We start from the raw sequence: 17,847 nt of genomic DNA on the forward strand, positions 1-17,847 counted from the left end.
AAAAGACTTTTATATCTTACCCTGTATACGAGAACAAAAACTCTAACACAGCTATGTGATCAATGCCTCATCTTAACTCCCTACTCATCTGTGATGGAAACTAAGATGCATTTGGTACTTGCAGCATAGCTCTGGAAATCACAATTAACTTCTTGACATGCTTGACATGTACATATTCTCTATCTATATACTCAACTTGTATGGTGGTAAATTCATCGGTGTAGCTCAGTCGATATATCATACTAATCCATACGCATGATTTGAGCTCATATGGTTCTTTTCTTAGGCGGTAAGATGTATGAATTCCCTACTAAACATTGATGCGCCGTAGAATATTTGCAACAAGAATCGAATACAGCTCTCAATAAGCGAAGCTTTTAAGTAGGTTGTGATTTTTTTATTATTCTAAGGTCGTTGAAGGTACCATCTTTTCCGAGCTTGGAATCATCCCCTAGCCCACATCTCCCATCAATATTCTTTGTCTATATCCAGCATTAGTTATACTCCCTGACAAATCCGTTACAGTCAGAATTAACTGGCAAGGGAGATCACCAAGTGGCCCGGTGCATCGTTGGCCTTCCAATCAAGGCGCCTTCACCAATGTAGGAGAAAAGCAATCCATCCTCGATCACAAGTCTATGTCTTTCTCTATCTGTCTATATATATATATATATATATATATATATATATATCTAATTCATCTCCATTCCATTGTAAGAGAAGAGATGAGGACTACATACATCTCTTTGCTCGTCATTTCCTGCTGTCTCTTAGCATTGCCAAACACATACGCTAACCAGGCTGAACAGCTACAGAGGTTGATCAAGTCTGGCGTGGCTCCAGTGCCTCTGGAATCTTACACTTGGGCTAACTTAGATGCCAACGGACTGCATTTTTCTCCTGTTTACATAGGCCCCCAAGATGGGCTAATGGAGAAAGATAGGATCAGTGCATTGCCCGGGCAACCCAAGGATGTCGATTTCGCTCAATATGGCGGATACGTGACCATCGACCCGAAGAAGGGAAGGTCATTGTTCTACTACTTTGTGGAGTCTCAGAACTCATCAACCAAGCCTCTTGTCTTGTGGCTTAATGGAGGTAACTAGTTCTTGTAAGAAAGATGATTAGTTTTGAACGTGTTTGATTTAACTGAACGATGAATATAAATAGTTGTGCCAATATTACATAGCTAGTTGGTTGCCATCTCTTTGTGAGCATAGTTGTTATCAATTTGAGTTATGCTAAATGGGTAGAATTGTTCATGTTCCGATTTACAGGACCAGGATGCTCATCACTAGGATATGGAGCCATGGAGGAAGTAGGGCCCTTCAGAGTCAATAGTGATGGGGAAACTCTCGGTAGAAATAACTATGCTTGGAGCAATGGTGAGAAACTGCCAACTGCACTACTCCCAAGCAAGATTATTACTTGGTGTTCGAGCAGAGAGACACAGACCACCTCCTGATGCAAAATTTTTGTTGTAACAATGACAGTGGCTAACGTCTTGTTCTTGGAATCGCCTGCGGGTGTTGGGTTCTCGTATACGAACATTACTGAAGACAAATTTGAGTCTGGAGATACGAGAACTGCAGAGGATTCATATACTTTTCTAATCAACTGGTTAGAGAGATTTCCACAATACAAGAACCGTGACTTCTTCATAACTGGAGAGAGCTATGCCGGCCATTACGTGCCGCAGCTTGCCTCCCTCATCCTTAATCGCAACAAAAGCACCAACCAAACTGTCATCAATCTTCGTGGCATTGCGGTGAGTGAATTGAAACTAGATTCTTAGCTCAAATGTTTCATAATTACTGGCTGATAATTTTGGCTCCTCCTTTAGATCGGCAATGCCTACGTTGACAATCTAATCAACACAGAGGCAATTTATGAGTTCATATGGAGTCATGCATTAATCTCCGATGAGACTTATGATAAAATCCGCAGTAACTGCAACTTCTCTGCTCCAAATAGTGAGTGCAACAATGCTATGAACGAAGCTGACACTGGAAATATTGATGATTACAACATCTATGCCCCTACTTGTCATTCTTATAACAGCATGAAAACGTTGAGCAAAGCAGTAAGAAATTAAGTAAATGTAAATTACCAGATACTTATGGTTCAACATATGAAAGAAGCAAAAATAATCCTCTGATCAGCTAATGTGGTTTTGTTGATTTGGTTCTAATTTGATCAGTTTGGTGACTTCGATCCATGCTCCAATAACTATGTCGAGTCTTATCTGAATGATCCTGCGGTGCAGAAGGCTCTTCATGCAATTAGTAAAACTAAATGGCAATTCTGCTCGTATGAATTAATAGACTATAACTTTTTACTCATTCATTTAGATATCTCACCAACAGTTCTGATTTATTGAATCTAATGTCCTTTAATTACCTGGTACTTCTTGCAGTCTGCTAAACTGGATTGACAGACCAGAGACAGTACTGCCGATAATTAAACAACTGACTTCCACTGGCTTATCGGTATGGCTATACAGGTAATGCAAAGCAAAGGTTTGCAAGAACATTCATATTCTCGTTAGGAGCTGAATGATAATAACAAGCTAGTCCAAAAAATTTAATTTTCAGCGGCGACACCGATGCAGTAGTCCCTGTCACCTCTACAAGACATGCCATTCAAAAGCTTGGGCTTCCTGTTAGTAATTCATGGCGACCATGGTACTCCAATTATGAGGTATTGGACTATATGCAATCTCTTATTCATGCAATAGTTATGGCTTCTTTAAAATCAATTCTATAAGGAAAAAAGAAAAATCCCACATAGAATTGCCTTTTACATTTTGTGATCCGATCCTTGCCAATTATCTAAGGAGAAATAGACTGATATTTGCTTTTATACACAGGTCTAGGAGGGAGTGTGCATATGAATGTAATTTTCACATGATTGTTGACTCTTTCAGGTTGGAGGATATGTTGTTGAGTATAAAGGATTGGTAATGGCTACAGTGAGGGGAGCTGGGCATATGGTGCCAAGTTATCAGCCTGAGAGAGCACTGACCATGATCTCTTCATTCCTCCAAGGAAAGCTTCCACCTGCTGCTTGATGATCTCACGAGCTAATTTAAAATTTGGATTGATAACAATAATATCATAATTTTGTGAAATGTACTTATATTTTCATGCTTCAGCTGCCAGATTTAATTGATAAAGTATCATGGCCCTGACTCCATAGTATGAGTTGGCTGTAACTTTTATCACTATTCAACAATACACATAACCACAATATTAGGCAGCAGTAAAAATTCTCAGACTTCGACTCCGCAGACCAATAAAGGCTCTACATCTATCACCAATGGTACTCAATCCTCAGTCTATTTAATTAGTTGCTAATGGTAGTCATAATAAAATGATCAATTGTGGCAAATGATTCATAGCTCCATTTTTCAATCAGATCAATTATTTGCTCACTCTTTCTTGTAATACATTTGACAATTATATGTTGATGCACCAGAACTCTGAGTTCATGAACTTCTCTTATGCTTTCTTCTGATACTAAGATGAGCACATAACCATCAAATGTGCATATTGGTAGCAACCAATCAAGTCAGTACATTCAGTAATAGAAAACACTCAAATAGGTATTGATATTTTTTTTTAAACTTCAAATGCAGATAATTTCTACTTTATTTCCATGTAAAACAAATATCACCCCTATCTATTCTTAATCTACATTAATTGTACTCTCTGACAAATCCGTTACTGTCAGAATTAACCAGCATGAAGGAGCAGCAAGTGGCATAATGCATGGTTGTAATTCTAATCGAAACGGCTTCACCAAATGTCAGTAGAAAATCCCATCATTATTGCATCCTCACTCACACCTCTATGTCTATCTCCTTCCTTTCTCTCTACATATACAGCAATTCGTCTCCACTCCATTCCACACTAAAAAGAAGAAGAGATGAAAGCTGCATTCTTCTCTCTGTTCCTCATTTCCTGCTGCATCTTGGCACTGCCCAAGACATATGAAGCTAACCAGGCTGAGCAACTAAGGAGGTTGATCAATTCTGATGTGGCTCCTCGTTCTCTAGAGTACTATTCTTGGGCTAGCTTATATGATAGCATGAAACAATTATCTCCTGTCTACATGAGCCCTCAAGATGGGCTAATGGAGAAAGATAGGATCAGCGCATTGCCTGGGCAACCTAAGGGTGTCAATTTCGCTCAATATGGCGGCTATGTGACCGTTGAGCCGAAGCACGGAAGAGCACTGTTCTACTACTTTGTGGAGTCCCCTCAGAACTCAGCAACCAATCCTCTTGTCTTGTGGCTTAATGGAGGTAACTAGTTCGATATTGGGAACATAATGTAGTCATTAGTTCATTTCACCATATAAATGACCCTGGTTTAAAATTTATGATGTTTTTTTTTCTTTTGAGTAAGGCTGCTTGTTATTTTCCGCTTACTGAAATATGTATCTGATAGTGCATTATTGGTCTGAAAGAGATGGATGAGAAGGTTCTTTCTGATTGAGAGTTATTATAAATAGGAAAGGTTCTAAGGCTATTAACAAAAGCAATAGATCTATGTTAAATAGCTAAACGTGATCACGTTTCTATGTACAGGACCTGGATGCTCGTCACTTGGATATGGAGCCATGGAGGAACTAGGGCCCTTCAGAGTAAATAGTGATGGCGAGACTCTCGATAGAAATAACTATGCTTGGAATAATGGTGAGAAAATGCTCACTCCATTGCTCCTAAGAAAGATTAGTACTTATGTTTGATCATAGATCAGCTCTGATACAAACTATTCGTTCTTAACAATGACAGTGGCTAATATCTTGTTCTTGGAATCGCCTGCGGGGGTTGGGTTCTCGTATTCGAATGATTCTAAAGATTATCTCGACCCTGGAGATAGAAGAACTGCTGAGGATTCATACATCTTTTTGATCAACTGGTTAGAGAGATTTCCGCAATACAAGAACCGTGACTTCTACATCACCGGCGAGAGCTATGCCGGCCATTACGTGCCACAACTTGCCTCTCTCATCATCGACCGCAACAAGAAAACCAATCAAACAGTGATCAATCTTCGTGGCATAGCAGTGAGTAAATTGAAACTCGAGTTCTCAGCTCAAATATTTCAGACTAATTATAGTTTGTGTTTCTTCTTTAGATTGGCAATGCTTATGTTGACAGTGCAATCAACATAGAGGAAACTTGTGAGTTCATGTGGACTCATGCGTTGATCTCTGATGAGACCCATGCTAAGATCCGCCAGAACTGCAATTTTTCTATCCCAAGTGTTCAGTGCACCATAAACGAAGTTGAAACTGGTGGTATTAGTCGTTACAACATCTATGCTCCTATTTGTAATCCTTCTCAGAGTACAACAACATTGAGCAAAGCGGTAAGAAAGCAAGTACATCTTCTACTACTTAATGGTTCAATATCTCCAAGAAGCAAATAAATCTTCAAATCACTCAATATGGTTCTATTAACCCAATTATAACTTGATCAGTTTGGAGACTTCGATCCGTGCTCTGATAACTACGTTGAGACTTATCTGAATGATCCTGCAGTGCAGAAGGCTCTTCATGCTATCACTAATAATGGAAAATGGGAACTCTGCAGGTGATTTAATATGTCTGCATTGTCTTACTCAATCATTTAGATATCTTCTTAATAATTCTAATTTTCTTAACTCTATCTAATGTCTTTTAATTATCTGCACTCAATGCAGTGATGGCATAGGATGGGATGACAGGCCAGACACGGTGTTGCCGATAATTAAGCAGCTGATAAATACTGGCTTATATGTGTGGTTATACAGGCAATACAAATTAATTTAATTGCAAGAACATCCATATTCCAGTTAGGAATTGTTTCATAATTACTGACAACTTTGTTGGGAAAAATAAAAATGATTTCCAGCGGCGACACTGATGGAGTAGTCCCTATAACATCTACAAAGCATGCCATTCGGGAGCTTGAGCTGCCTGTTAGTACCTCATGGCGACCATGGTACTCCAATCATGAGGTAGTGGATTATATACATTCATGTTTCATTTATACTATAGTTATAGGTTCTTTAATATCAATCCTTTGAATGTTAAGGAGAAATAAATCGATATAGTGTTGATTCTTTCAGGTTGGAGGATATGTTGTTGAGTACAAAGGACTGGTGATGGCTACAGTGAGGGGAGCTGGGCATACTGTGCCAAGTTACCAGCCTGAGAGAGCATTGACCATGATATCTTCATTCCTCCAAGGAAAGCTTCCACCTGCTGTATAATTCTAGCTCTCAGAAACTTAAGTTAAGATTTTGGATTGAGGATAATAAAATTATGATCAAGTGACCATGCTCATCATATTCTTGGTCATGTGATTTGGCGAAACGTACTTATTTTTCATGCTTCAGTGGCCAGATTGCAATTGATAAGAGTGTCATGCCCCTCGGTACTCTATTGTATGAGTTGGTTGTAACTTTTCTCACCTCATAAGAATTATATTAGGCAGTAAGTTTTACCCCACAGACAAATAAGGCTCTTAGAATTTTCAATCAAATCCCATCATTTAGGCCTTTAAATTAGTGAATTTGTTATTTTAGAAAAATTTTGTTTTACTAATCAAAATTCTTGTATATTGAATGAATAACTGTAGTGATAAATTTGAATTAACTTTTTCCTGTTCTGACCTTCCAGTCAGCGCAGAGTAGTAGGCCCTCCACAATACATAAATTTTGGATATGACTAGAAACTTTTATTAATAACAAATTGATATTCTTTCAATCTCTCGAGTTTTGTGTTTCTTCAAAAGTTGATGTCGTTGATCTAATGTTTATAAGAAACTAAGAATCAGTAGATTAAGAAATGATATATTTTTAGGTATTCATTCTATAATCAACAGAGTAAAATTTCATTTATTTTTGTGGATGCTTACCCTCTTATGCGTACTCTATCCAGAAATCAGAATGTAGGAAGAATTAGTAGATCATTCATCCATACTCTGTCTCATAGTACATTTGAAATTAAACGTTGATGCAGCACAGCTCTTATAATGAGTCTTCATTAACTTCCTCTTATGCGTGCTACCAATACTCAGATGAAAAGATAACCATTAAAATGTGCTTGTTGGTGACAACAATCAAGTCAGTACAACTTCAATAAGGGAAAGCATTCTGAGTAGGCAGTGCATTTTCTTCAGAAAAAGATCAGTTTTATGTAAAACAAATATTACCCTTTATATTCTTAGTCTACATTAATTGTACTCTGCCAAATTCGTTACTGTCAGAATTGACCTGAAAGAAAGGAGCAGCAAGTGACTCGGTGCATGGTTGTAATTCTAGTCCAAACGAAACGGCTGACAGAAATTTTATCACTGCTCCATCCTTACTCCTCCCCCCCTCTCTATCTATCTATCTATCTATCTATCTATATATATATATATATAACAATTCATCTCCACTCCATTCCATAGGAAAAGAAGAAATGAAAGCTACATACTTATTTGTGTTCCTCATTTCCTGCTGCATCTTGGCACTGGCCGAGTTATCTGAAGCTAACCAAGCTGAGCAGCTGAAGAGGTTGATATATTCTGATGTGGCCCCTGCCCCTCGGTCTCTGAAATACTATTCTTGGGCTAACTTAGATGCTAGCAGACAGCAATTTTCTCCTGGGCAACCTAAGGATGATGATATTTCGCTCGACCGTTGACCCAAAGAATGGAAGGACACTGGTCTACTACTCTGTGGAGTCCCCTCAGAACTCATCAACCAAGTCTCTTGTCTTGTGGCTGGCTCAATGGAGGTAACTAGTTCAATACTGGAAAACATCAAGTGAAAGAGATTGAATGGATAGAGAAGAGGGAATCTTTCAAGGGATTAAATCTTTCTCCGAGTAGGGAGGCGTCACCCGAGGCCGATACTCATTGGTTCATTTGTTTCACCATATAAGTGACCTTGGTTTTAAATTTACTTCAGCCTACTAATGGTCTGAGAAGGTTGATTCTTTTGTTTTCAGAATGATCTTGAGTTGTGGAAGGCTCTTCATGTAGTTACTGGTACAAAATGGGCACACTGCAGGTAAGAAACAAGGGACTTCTTTATACTCTCTTAGTTCATTTAGATATCTGATTAATAATTCTAATTCCTTGGCTCTATCTAATGTCCTTTAATTACTCGACACTTCATGTAGGGATGGAACCGGATTAATTGAAATCTCAGATGCGATACTGCCTATAATTAAGCAGTTGTTTTTCTACATGTAACGAGATCATAAGAGTATCAACAATAGAATGTTAAGAAGAAATAAATTGATATATTGTTCTCTTTCAGATCGTCCGATATGTTAGAGTACAAAGGATTGGTAATGGGAGCTGGAGAGATGGTAACCAAGTTACCAGCCTGAGAGAGCATTGACCTTACCCTCTTCGTTCCTCGAATGAAGCTTCTAACTGCTGTCTGAATTCTGATGCCCTCGCTGGCTAATTTAAAATTCGATTTGAGGATAATAAACTTACAATTGAGTGACTATGATCAAGATACTCTCTCTCGTTCTTTTGGCTTTAGTGAAATCTTTTTTTTTTGGGTTCATTCTTACGGATAGATTGTAATTGATAATCATGTATCATTGTGCGATATATGCTGCAAATCTTAGAAGACTTGCTCCCAAAGCATATATATATCATTAGTCATACAATTTCATTGCAACATAACATCCACCTTAGAATAATAAGACAGCAGTATAATCACGTTAAGGGCAATTTCTCGAGCTTAAAAATAAAATATAAAAGTAGATCTCCAGACGAGACAAATTCATATCACAAATCTTTTTAACAAGCCCGCAAAGTTAATTCAGCTGCATTATACATTGATCTTTACCAACTCATTTGAAAGACTACCAGAGTACCAGTAAATTTTCTACTCCCTAGAATCAACAGTCTGACTTCACAGAACTGATATATACATTCTCAGGTAAATAGAGAACAATTAATGGCATACAACAGACACCAAGATGAGGTTTCAAATCTAGGATCATCTTCCGCCTGTTACTCATATCTGAGTCAAGGAGGCATAAAATCCCAATAAAGCAATCTATAGATCCAGAACTTGTAAGATCATTGCCTAATTTCTTAAATAGATACACTTCAATTACCAACTCCAAAACACTTCTGATTGTTACTAGTTGATACAAACCCTCACATCAATTAATGTTAGAGGATACAAACCTTCCAAAATTTTCGATGATATCTAACATAATAATAGCCTCTTCTCAAGACCAAAAAAAAAGTAACATAATCATAGTTGAAAAGGCCTGACTGGTTAACCATAGATAATGAGGCACACAAACAGGATTTAAATAGCTAAGTTTAATTCTGGCAACGTCAAAATTTTTAAGAGAATTTGACAGAAAATTTGAGACTCAATAGGAAGTGCTAGTTTCTGGAATGCACTTTACATAACAAGTCACTATATCTTAACTCACCTAGGACGCAATCTACTTCTCATTTGACCACAAGTCCACAACTAGGGCAATTCTCTCTTCAGCTTACTTGTTGCTGATTACCATAGAAGGAATATGCCCCATATGCAGCAGCATACATACTCGGGTCAGGAACTGGTGCCGCATAACCATACCCATTGTAGTACGGTGCCCCATAATACATACCATTCCATTGATTACCAGCATCAGCCCTCATCTGCTTAAGATAAAAAGATAAAAACATAGCAAATGAATAAAGGGAAAAAACTGGAAACTTGAAGATTCTAATAAAGGTATGTGGATAGAACTACTGGTTTATTACATAATGATCTTCTAAATGCCTTTAGTTATTGGGTGCAACATTGTTCAGTCAGAAGCGAACCATAATTTGTATGCTTCAGCTCTGACATAGTGATTTCCTTAAAATCAATTATGGTGCCGAAAGTACTATAAGCAGATTTTCCTGGTTGTGTCAATTGAAGATACTTCTTGATAAATTAATATACCATAAAAAATCCCAATATCTTCCAAATTTTTTATCACTTTATGTTTATGGTTTAAATTTCACCGTAGTTGACCAACAGCTTCAGTTTTTCGTATCATCCAAAAACGCATGCCATCATTAGAAGTGGTTCTAGTGTCAATGAGCATTACCTGCTTGTTTGCTGGGTTGCGACCCCATGAAAGGCGAACCGTCTGCTTCCCTATTACTGTTCCATTCAGCCCTTGCAATGCATCTTCAGCATTGTTTCTACCAAAAAAAAAAAAAGAAAATTGTATTTCAGCATTAAATGATGTGTCCATAAGAAAGTCAGAACTAGCTATAGCGACAAAAAGAAAAGGATAACAACCAGGGTCTATACAGCTCAATAGAAAATTTGTAAACTTTCAGGTCTACCTTTGCACAAATTGCACAAATCCACATTGCTTCCCAACTGGAATCTTTACAGAAGCAATGTCACCATACTGACAAAAGGCTTGCCTGAGATCAGCTTCACTGACGGTAGGGTCAAGTCCTCCAACAAATACCTATAGCAGCGGCAGGATCAATTGCAAACAGATAAAACTTATAGACTGAGAATTATAGAGAAGAAAAAAAAAACACTGAACTCACTGTTGTATTTGTTGAATCTCCATCTAGTTGTGCTGATGCACCATTGGAACCTAAAGTGAAATGTTTGTTAGGAGAAGACAATCACCAGTTGCATGAATTAAATTTCAAAACCAACTTACAAGAAAGCTCATAAAGCAAGCACAATACATGTTTGCCAAACCAAATACTGGTATCATAGCATTGACATGAGAACCCACCAATATTTCATGCATTCAATGACTTTCATCAAATTTTCAATCGTTCTTCTTGATAAAAATGATGTAGCCAAGGATATCACACATGTAGATATGAGTTAAGACAAGAAAGTACATGAATGCTACTGGTTGTGTGTGTGTGTGGGGGGGGGGGGGGTAAATAAGATACCAATCTAGAAGCAGATAGAAGGCAGATGGCCACACTTCGTTATGGAGGAAAGCAAAGGTGCTTAACTGTTCTTTTTCCTCTTTTCTTTTTCTTTTTGTTGGGGGGGAAGAAGAGGTTTATGTGATATCTCCTCTATAGCAAAAAAATTCTATAAATGTTTTCGTGATCTGATTTTACTTGTCGGCAGATGCAATCTTGAAGATCTTTGAAGATCTAGGTAAATAAACAAGCATTCTTATATGATTAAAAAGTGACTTCCTCCGTATTCTGTCTAAATCAGGATTCTTCCACTAAATCAGATGCAGGATCTCAGTAGATCTATGCAGATTTACTAAGATCTACAAGTCAGAGTTCCATGCACAATGTGACAAGAGAAAAATAGTTCATCTCTTATCAGAACATATTAAAAAAACTAAATAAATCCAAGTTGATTAACTAAGACCTAGTTAAAACTGAGTTACGAGAAAATTATAGAGTTTCTCTATTTAAGAAGGCAATCACATAGTGTAACAATAAGGCTTGAGTCATGGTTGCCCTAGAAGTACGGATAAATATGCGTGAATCTTGCCCACCCCAGACCATGCACTAGGAGTACTGTGTGCCACAACCCCTTTTTTCCCCTCTTCAAAAGGGTCATTTCAAGATCCACTTGAGGTTATTTTCACTTTTTCAAGTGATTTGCTGCATTTGCATAAACTACCACTGAGTAATGTGATACTAACTAATGCTGGGTAGCTCCTCTGCATTGAAAATTGACACATAAATATCACCTATGTTCGGCATATTGTTACTGCCAGATAATGCAATAACATGCATCATTGAAGACAATACAAATAAGACATTCCTTTAATATTAATAAGCAAAACATTTCACACAATGTACTTATTCAGGTGAACAATATCGAGAAAGCAGTAACTTCCGGCTACAATTGAAAATTATTGCCAAGGAACTTGGTCCAGGCAAAAGAGCTGGACAAATAACCCATCTTTGAAAGGAACTGACTTGAAAAATTAAAATTACATCAAACACACAATTATCAGAAATTATTCATAAAATATGCCAATAATACAATCATACCAAAGATAACAATGACATGCATAAAAAAAAGCAAAAATCTGTAAAGCACTTCTATACAAAACTTACCAAGTTACCAGCCGACTATCTATTCAACACCATCCCTAACCAATCTATGCAACTTGAACCAAAATAATACATAATACAATGGTCACAAGGTTGGTAACTTCCTACACAGAACAGCACATGCTCAGTAGTAAAGGTCTGTTCATTCATTTAACATCATTGACATGATATATTCTATCTTCACCACACAAACATAAATAGTACAAACATCAAGCAGCCTATACTATGTCCAAGAGTAAGTAATCCAGTTTTGGTGCAAACATTATTTTATGAAAATATAATATCGTCTAGTAAATGAGCAGTCTACCATGACACAGAATATAGCAAGCGAATTACAGAGATTGAAAACGAAGATGTCTTTGAAAAGTTCTCCTTGCTTAATCTAAATAAAAGTATCACACTATAACCCAAATCTCCATTGGAAACCAGTTTATGATAGTGAAAGATTAGGGATAAGGACATAAAAAGAACTACTACAATCAGTTACTCAAGCAAAAGCAGCAATATAAATGCAAATGCACATACTTTCTGCCCTAATAATTGTAAAACTTGATATATACCAGAAGACTTTCTGGGGGTAGCGGGACCAATACGCATGGGTCTACTAGAGCAATATACTCCATTCATTTCAGTCATGGCAAGAGTCTTCTCATTATCATCTCCAAATCTCACAAATCCATAACCCTTTGACCGGCCAGTATTTGCATCAATAACAACTTTTGCACCTTTTACAGATGGGTATCTGCTAGCAAAAATTTCTTGCAATGTTGCATCAGTTACATCAGAAGCTAGATCACCAACAAATATAGAGTGGTCAGAAGCAATATCCGAGCGCCTCTCTCCCATGCTAAATGAAGCCCAATTTAACCTAAAAGGTTGATCAGTGTTCGGCATTATATGACCAGAGAAGCTTTGCAGTACTTTTTCAGCTGCTGCACGTGTATAGAACTCTACAAAACCATATCCTTCTGACTGTCCAGTTTGCTTATTTCGAATAACTTTGATTGATACAACCTAAAAGAAAAAGGCCGTGATATTTAGTTACAGGCACCATCAAGTGGAACAAATGGTTGGTAAGCATAAGCCAAGAGATAGTAGAAGATTAGACTAGTAGTTAGCCCTCAAAGTTAGGAAATCAACATCCAGGTAAGCATAATAGTGGAAGGATGAAACTGCAGACCATTCATGTATTTATAAGATGAAATACCTGTTGTAAACTCGTTACTTATTTTGTAAAATTTTGTCTTTTCCAGAGAATATCACTCAACAACCAATCTCCTATATGTACTAAATGCATTTAATGTAAAATTGTAGGCATTGAATAACTAGTAAAAACCTAATATTTCACTAAGAACTAATCTACCTGAGTAACTAGAGTAGAAATGGATATGTCGGTTGGCACGCCTCATGCCGATGAGAGCCTGACACCCAGCATATGTTGTGCCAATGGCATGACTTTGTGATGAGTTGTGCCGACCCATGTCGGTCAGCACGGGTGCATGCTGAACTGGTGCGGCCTTATCCCGACCCATGTTGATAGGCACGAGTAAGGTTATGCCCAGATTTCATAACCTATTAAGGATTAGTCAAAGGGATTTTTTGTCTCTTTCTTTGAAAGCCGTTTTACTAAAATAAGAAGTGAAAATGACATAAGGTGATATAGCTTCAACACTTATCATTGGACTATTCCCACCAAAATGGAAGTAAAAGAAGCCTCTTTCATATCTATTATGTTTAGAAAGCACCTATAAATGGCAGAAGCATGTTTAGTTTATCTAAATTCATTTACCTTGTAGTCAAAGAATTTCTATATCTATTTCTTTTTCCTTTTTTGGAAGAAAAGGAGCCAATTGGATGGTTACTTACACACTTACACGCATGCTCTATATGTCCAAGAAATTCAATTTATATCTGCATCAAATACTCCAAAATTATGTTTCATAACTAGCTTAAATTGTCTTGAACTTTCATGAACTCATTGTCCGTGGCTTCTTGGTATTCTTCATCAAGAATATTGCAATCAAGATTGAAAATTACTGAAAGCCACCAAAAATATTGCAATCAAGATTCCAAGGTTCCAACCAAAAATGTGGCTGATATTTCAAAATCTTAGCTATTTAAATCTCTAATATTATCAAAAAGAGCCACACTGGTAGACACAAGCATTCTAAAGATCTTAATGACCAATTCTGACATAGTAAGAGAATATGTTTGCTCGATAAGGCTCTTGGTGGTGAGTTGAGTCAAAGTTTCTTTAGCAAAAGCTACTTGGATTGGACTTATGGGCACACTGGACCACTAAGTGAGTGATAGGAAGAAAGACTAATCCATTTACTTGATATTTTTAATTGACTTCAACCTAGCAGGAGAGGATTATCTCAACTCAAGAATATCCTGTAATTTGTTTACTTATGAAGTTAAAGAGCTGATGGCCTTATCAACCACACTCATAAAATACTCTCTCCTACTTATAGAAGGTTCTTCAACAATTATAACAGTACATGTCTTTACATACAGAATTCCTGCAATTCCTCTGAATAATTCTCATTCTCATTGGACAAAGGCTCCAAGAATCTATCGTCATTTTAATTTTGGCCAGCCTCGTGAAGTTCTGATTTGGATGGTTTCAGCACGCCTGAGATCACCAAGACCAGATAAAGATGCATTTGGCTACATCGATCCACATATATCAAAAGAAACTTGGGAACTATATTTACTAGATTGCAAAGCATATTCAGAAGCTAAACTTCAGATCTCGCTTGTCCTGCCATTACAAATTTCTTTCCTAGGCAAGAACATCTCCTTAGCCTGACACATTATAGTAACTATTTACCTGTTTAACATCTGACCTTCCGCTAAAGGGTCGTAAATATAGATTAAGACCTATTAAATATATGACTTTTTATCTCCGATCTACCATCGATGCTGAAAAGATCCACTTTTTTATCACCATCTCACCGCACAAGTTCTTGAAAACCACTTCTTTACCAACCAGTCAATCAAAACAACAATCGATCTTTCCTTGGTTAAACCCACTGTCAAGGAAACTTTCCAAGATCTATCGAAAGCCATTATGAAAGAGAAGGCAAGAGAACAGAAACCCTAACCTCCCCGGTGTGGCCGAAGCAGTTATGGAGGTAGTTCTCGTCCATCCAGTAGTGGAGATCCCCTACCCAGATCGTCTTGTTCTCCTCTCCTCCCCCGCCGCCACCCGCCGCAGCCGCCTGGTTCTGGTGGTGCTGCGGCGGCGGAGGCGGATGGTGGAACGGCACGAAGTGCTGCGCGAACTGCGGCGGATGCGGCGGCACCGCCGCCGCCACCATCTGATGCGGCATCACGACCGCCGTCGCCGGTGGGTACTGCATCGCCACCCACTGCGGTTGCTGCTGGGGATCGACTCTTCCGGTTGCCGCCGACTGCTGCATCGCCGTCGCCGGAGAGGATCGAGGAGGAGAGACGAGGTCGAGGGGAAGTAGAGAGAAGAGCGAGCGAGCGAGCGAGAGAGAGAGACCTCGTGGGTTGGGTTGAGGTGGAGACTTAATAGGAGACGGCTTTGAGAAGAGGTGCATTTTAGACCGTCAGATTAAGATCGTGGAGATGTTACTGACCGTTGATGGGGAGATTGAGGAGAGGGAGCGGTAAGGTTTGACCGAATCCACGTTGGGTGTCGGCCTTTGATTGGGCCCAGCCCGTTGGGTGCTTTTCTGGGTTCTTCGTTCTGACCTTTTGAGTGTGAATTCAAATACAATGGCTGGCAAATTACGAAATTGTGATGAGAATTTAGCCATGTTGGCCCTTGGCCAGGAGTTTCTTTTACCAAAACGGACTTCCTTTAAATAATAATAATAATAATAATAATTCTTTGTTTGTTGTTTTGATCCATCTAATAAACTTTATTATCAAATGTTTTTTTTTAAACTCACACACCAGTCATTACTAACTTAAATGAACTAATAAACTATTCAGGATTTTATATTTATTAATAAAATATTAATTTATTTTTAGCGTTTCATTTGAAATAGATTTAGGATAACATTGGGGAAGTGCTAAATTTTTTAGTGTGATAAAAGTGCTGGAAAAATATCTAGTAGTTAATATGAACTGCTTCTTTATTTCAACTGTTTATAAAAGTATTAAATTATTTAAATAATTTTTTGGGTGACTTATGATATTGCTGAGGTAAGAGTTCAGATACGGTATGAGCCGTATATGTTCGAATCAATCTAAGTATCTCGTTAAATACACGTCAACATATTAAGTGCCTTTTTAGGCATGCAATCCTAATTGTCCACCCATTCATGTGTTGGGCAAGTATCCCAAGTTGTTTTAATATGTTGAATTTATTGGCCTAATCCAGCTTCCACTGTGTTTAATGTAATTCATATTTAGATCGTATTTTAATATAGTTAGAATACTATAACATATAACACTATAGCAGAGTGAGCAAACATATTTTTCATGAATTTATTTGAAACATACGTTAAGACTAAGATTAATAAGAAACTTATTATAGCCTCTTCATTAGTGAATATTCCAGTAAGTTGAGAACTTGAGATTAGATGGTTCTCATCTCTCCTTAGCAGCAAACCTTTTGACTTCTTAGTACTAGGAAAAAGAAAACTACCCAAAAAGTTACGAGGTTAATTGGTTATGTTGAAGAATAAAATCGGATAAAATACACGGTCAACTCCAAACAAATTCTCGCATAGGATGTCTGTGATTTGGTAGCAGTATCTTGTGCTTATTGGTCGTTGGAAAGATTGGCGTTCGTTCCTTTTATGACAAAAAAGTTTGGGAAGTAGAATGGAATGTTGGCAACCATAGGATTGCAAGTGCTCTAAAGGAACATTTCTTTTTATGATGATTCCAAGATCCTTTGTTGGCTCCTAAGGTTATGGAGCATTCCCTCTCTCTACAATGGAAAAGCTTGAAAGATTGAGCACCATCTCTTTCCATGCCTTTTTGTGCTTTGATAGCTGTAGTGCATAAACGTAGCCAATTCTATAAAACCCAGTTGCCAGTCTAGATAGAGACCTTCTCCCAATCAATGGTTGGAAGAAGTTGGAATCGAGAGGAACTCTGGCTTAAACAAGTTGGACTGAGGAGAGGTTAAATGCTGGCCATCAAAGTTGCTCATTTGGAGAGTCAAAGGCTTTTTAAGGATCAGAGCTTAATTACGACTTTTTCCGTCGAGATAATATTTTGAAACGTTCAATTACATGAGAATCATGGGTTGCTAGATTAATTAAAGAGTAGCAAAGATTGCTTCATTAAAGAAGTATCTCCTCTTGTTCTCCTTCTTGGTTAAGATTGCTATGAGAGATCTTTTTTTAGCATTCATTCAAACCTTTCTTTATTTTTTATTATTTGGGTGTAATTTTAATTTTAACATATTTTACAGTGATCAATTGTCCATATATTTGCAGATTCTTTTGTTAACATGATAATTAAGACCCCCCATGTTGCCTGGCTGCATGCCCTGATAAGTGATAAGCACATTTTGTTCGCCTCTTTGAGAAATTATTAGATCATTATTTTGATGCAAAATGATTCATATCAGCAATCCCTTTTTCTTTATTGATCTTGGTCATAAGCTCTGTATAATTTTATACAAGTACATACATAATTACGAAAATAATTCTGAAGAGAATGTGCCAAAGCTATATTGATTCTCTCGCCCAGAAAAAAACAAGTTGAAAGGAAATATAAGAAAAGCACACAACTATATGAAAGCAAATGTTCACCTAATCCTGTGCATCACATAGACACAGAAATCCTTC

At 37.6% G+C, this 17,847-nt stretch overlaps 3 protein-coding genes across 3 annotated transcripts; 2 read left to right on the plus strand and 1 right to left on the minus strand.

The window, feature by feature from the left end:
* Positions 1 to 722: 722 nt before the first annotated feature.
* LOC140798321 (serine carboxypeptidase 1-like) lies at positions 723 to 3,241 on the plus strand. Its single transcript, XM_073152142.1, has 8 exons — positions 723 to 1,098; positions 1,278 to 1,385; positions 1,494 to 1,768; positions 1,844 to 2,083; positions 2,201 to 2,310; positions 2,417 to 2,503; positions 2,595 to 2,700; positions 2,927 to 3,241. Exons 1-8 carry the CDS (start codon positions 726 to 728, stop codon positions 3,068 to 3,070), a joined length of 1,443 nt encoding a protein of 480 aa, XP_073008243.1. The 5' UTR covers positions 723 to 725; the 3' UTR covers positions 3,071 to 3,241.
* A 686-nt stretch (positions 3,242 to 3,927) lies between these two features.
* LOC140795093 (serine carboxypeptidase 1-like) lies at positions 3,928 to 6,366 on the plus strand. The gene is made up of 8 exons (XM_073147509.1): positions 3,928 to 4,306; positions 4,592 to 4,699; positions 4,799 to 5,073; positions 5,145 to 5,378; positions 5,490 to 5,602; positions 5,712 to 5,801; positions 5,903 to 6,008; positions 6,120 to 6,366. Exons 1-8 carry the CDS (start codon positions 3,928 to 3,930, stop codon positions 6,261 to 6,263), a joined length of 1,449 nt encoding a protein of 482 aa, XP_073003610.1. The 3' UTR covers positions 6,264 to 6,366.
* A 2,953-nt stretch (positions 6,367 to 9,319) lies between these two features.
* LOC140792877 (polyadenylate-binding protein RBP47C'-like) lies at positions 9,320 to 15,575 on the minus strand. Its single transcript, XM_073144105.1, has 6 exons — positions 15,175 to 15,575; positions 12,628 to 13,081; positions 10,565 to 10,614; positions 10,349 to 10,479; positions 10,105 to 10,201; positions 9,320 to 9,667 (listed from the first exon to the last, which is right to left on the minus strand). The coding sequence occupies exons 1-6, from the start codon at positions 15,490 to 15,492 to the stop codon at positions 9,512 to 9,514; spliced, it is 1,206 nt and encodes a 401-aa protein (XP_073000206.1). The 5' UTR covers positions 15,493 to 15,575; the 3' UTR covers positions 9,320 to 9,511.
* Positions 15,576 to 17,847: the final 2,272 nt, after the last annotated feature.

The sequence above is a fragment of the Typha latifolia genome, chromosome 1 (assembly GCF_019914945.1).
Source record: "Typha latifolia isolate L0001 chromosome 1, TyphaL0001v2, whole genome shotgun sequence".
Classification (NCBI taxonomy): Eukaryota; Viridiplantae; Streptophyta; class Magnoliopsida; order Poales; family Typhaceae; genus Typha; species Typha latifolia.

What these genes read in the sequence shown, in the direction of transcription:
- LOC140792877 (XM_073144105.1), bottom strand. Translation starts at nt 15,492, where the DNA reads ATGCAGCAGTCGGCGGCAACCGGAAGAGTCGATCCCCAGCAGCAACCG. An exon ending in GCTTCGGCCACACCGGGGAG is followed by an intron (nt 13,082 to 15,174) that starts GTTAGGGTTTCT and finishes TTTTTCTTTTAG; the next exon opens with GTTGTATCAATCAAAGTTAT. An exon ending in TACCCCCAGAAAGTCTTCTG is followed by an intron (nt 10,615 to 12,627) that starts GTATATATCAAG and finishes ATTTCACTTTAG; the next exon opens with GTTCCAATGGTGCATCAGCA.
- LOC140795093 (XM_073147509.1), top strand. Translation starts at nt 3,928, where the DNA reads ATGAAAGCTGCATTCTTCTCTCTGTTCCTCATTTCCTGCTGCATCTTG. An exon ending in TCAATCTTCGTGGCATAGCA is followed by an intron (nt 5,074 to 5,144) that starts GTGAGTAAATTG and finishes TTTCTTCTTTAG; the next exon opens with ATTGGCAATGCTTATGTTGA. An exon ending in CATGGTACTCCAATCATGAG is followed by an intron (nt 6,009 to 6,119) that starts GTAGTGGATTAT and finishes TGATTCTTTCAG; the next exon opens with GTTGGAGGATATGTTGTTGA.
- LOC140798321 (XM_073152142.1), top strand. Translation starts at nt 726, where the DNA reads ATGAGGACTACATACATCTCTTTGCTCGTCATTTCCTGCTGTCTCTTA. An exon ending in TCAATCTTCGTGGCATTGCG is followed by an intron (nt 1,769 to 1,843) that starts GTGAGTGAATTG and finishes CTCCTCCTTTAG; the next exon opens with ATCGGCAATGCCTACGTTGA. An exon ending in TGAAAACGTTGAGCAAAGCA is followed by an intron (nt 2,084 to 2,200) that starts GTAAGAAATTAA and finishes TAATTTGATCAG; the next exon opens with TTTGGTGACTTCGATCCATG.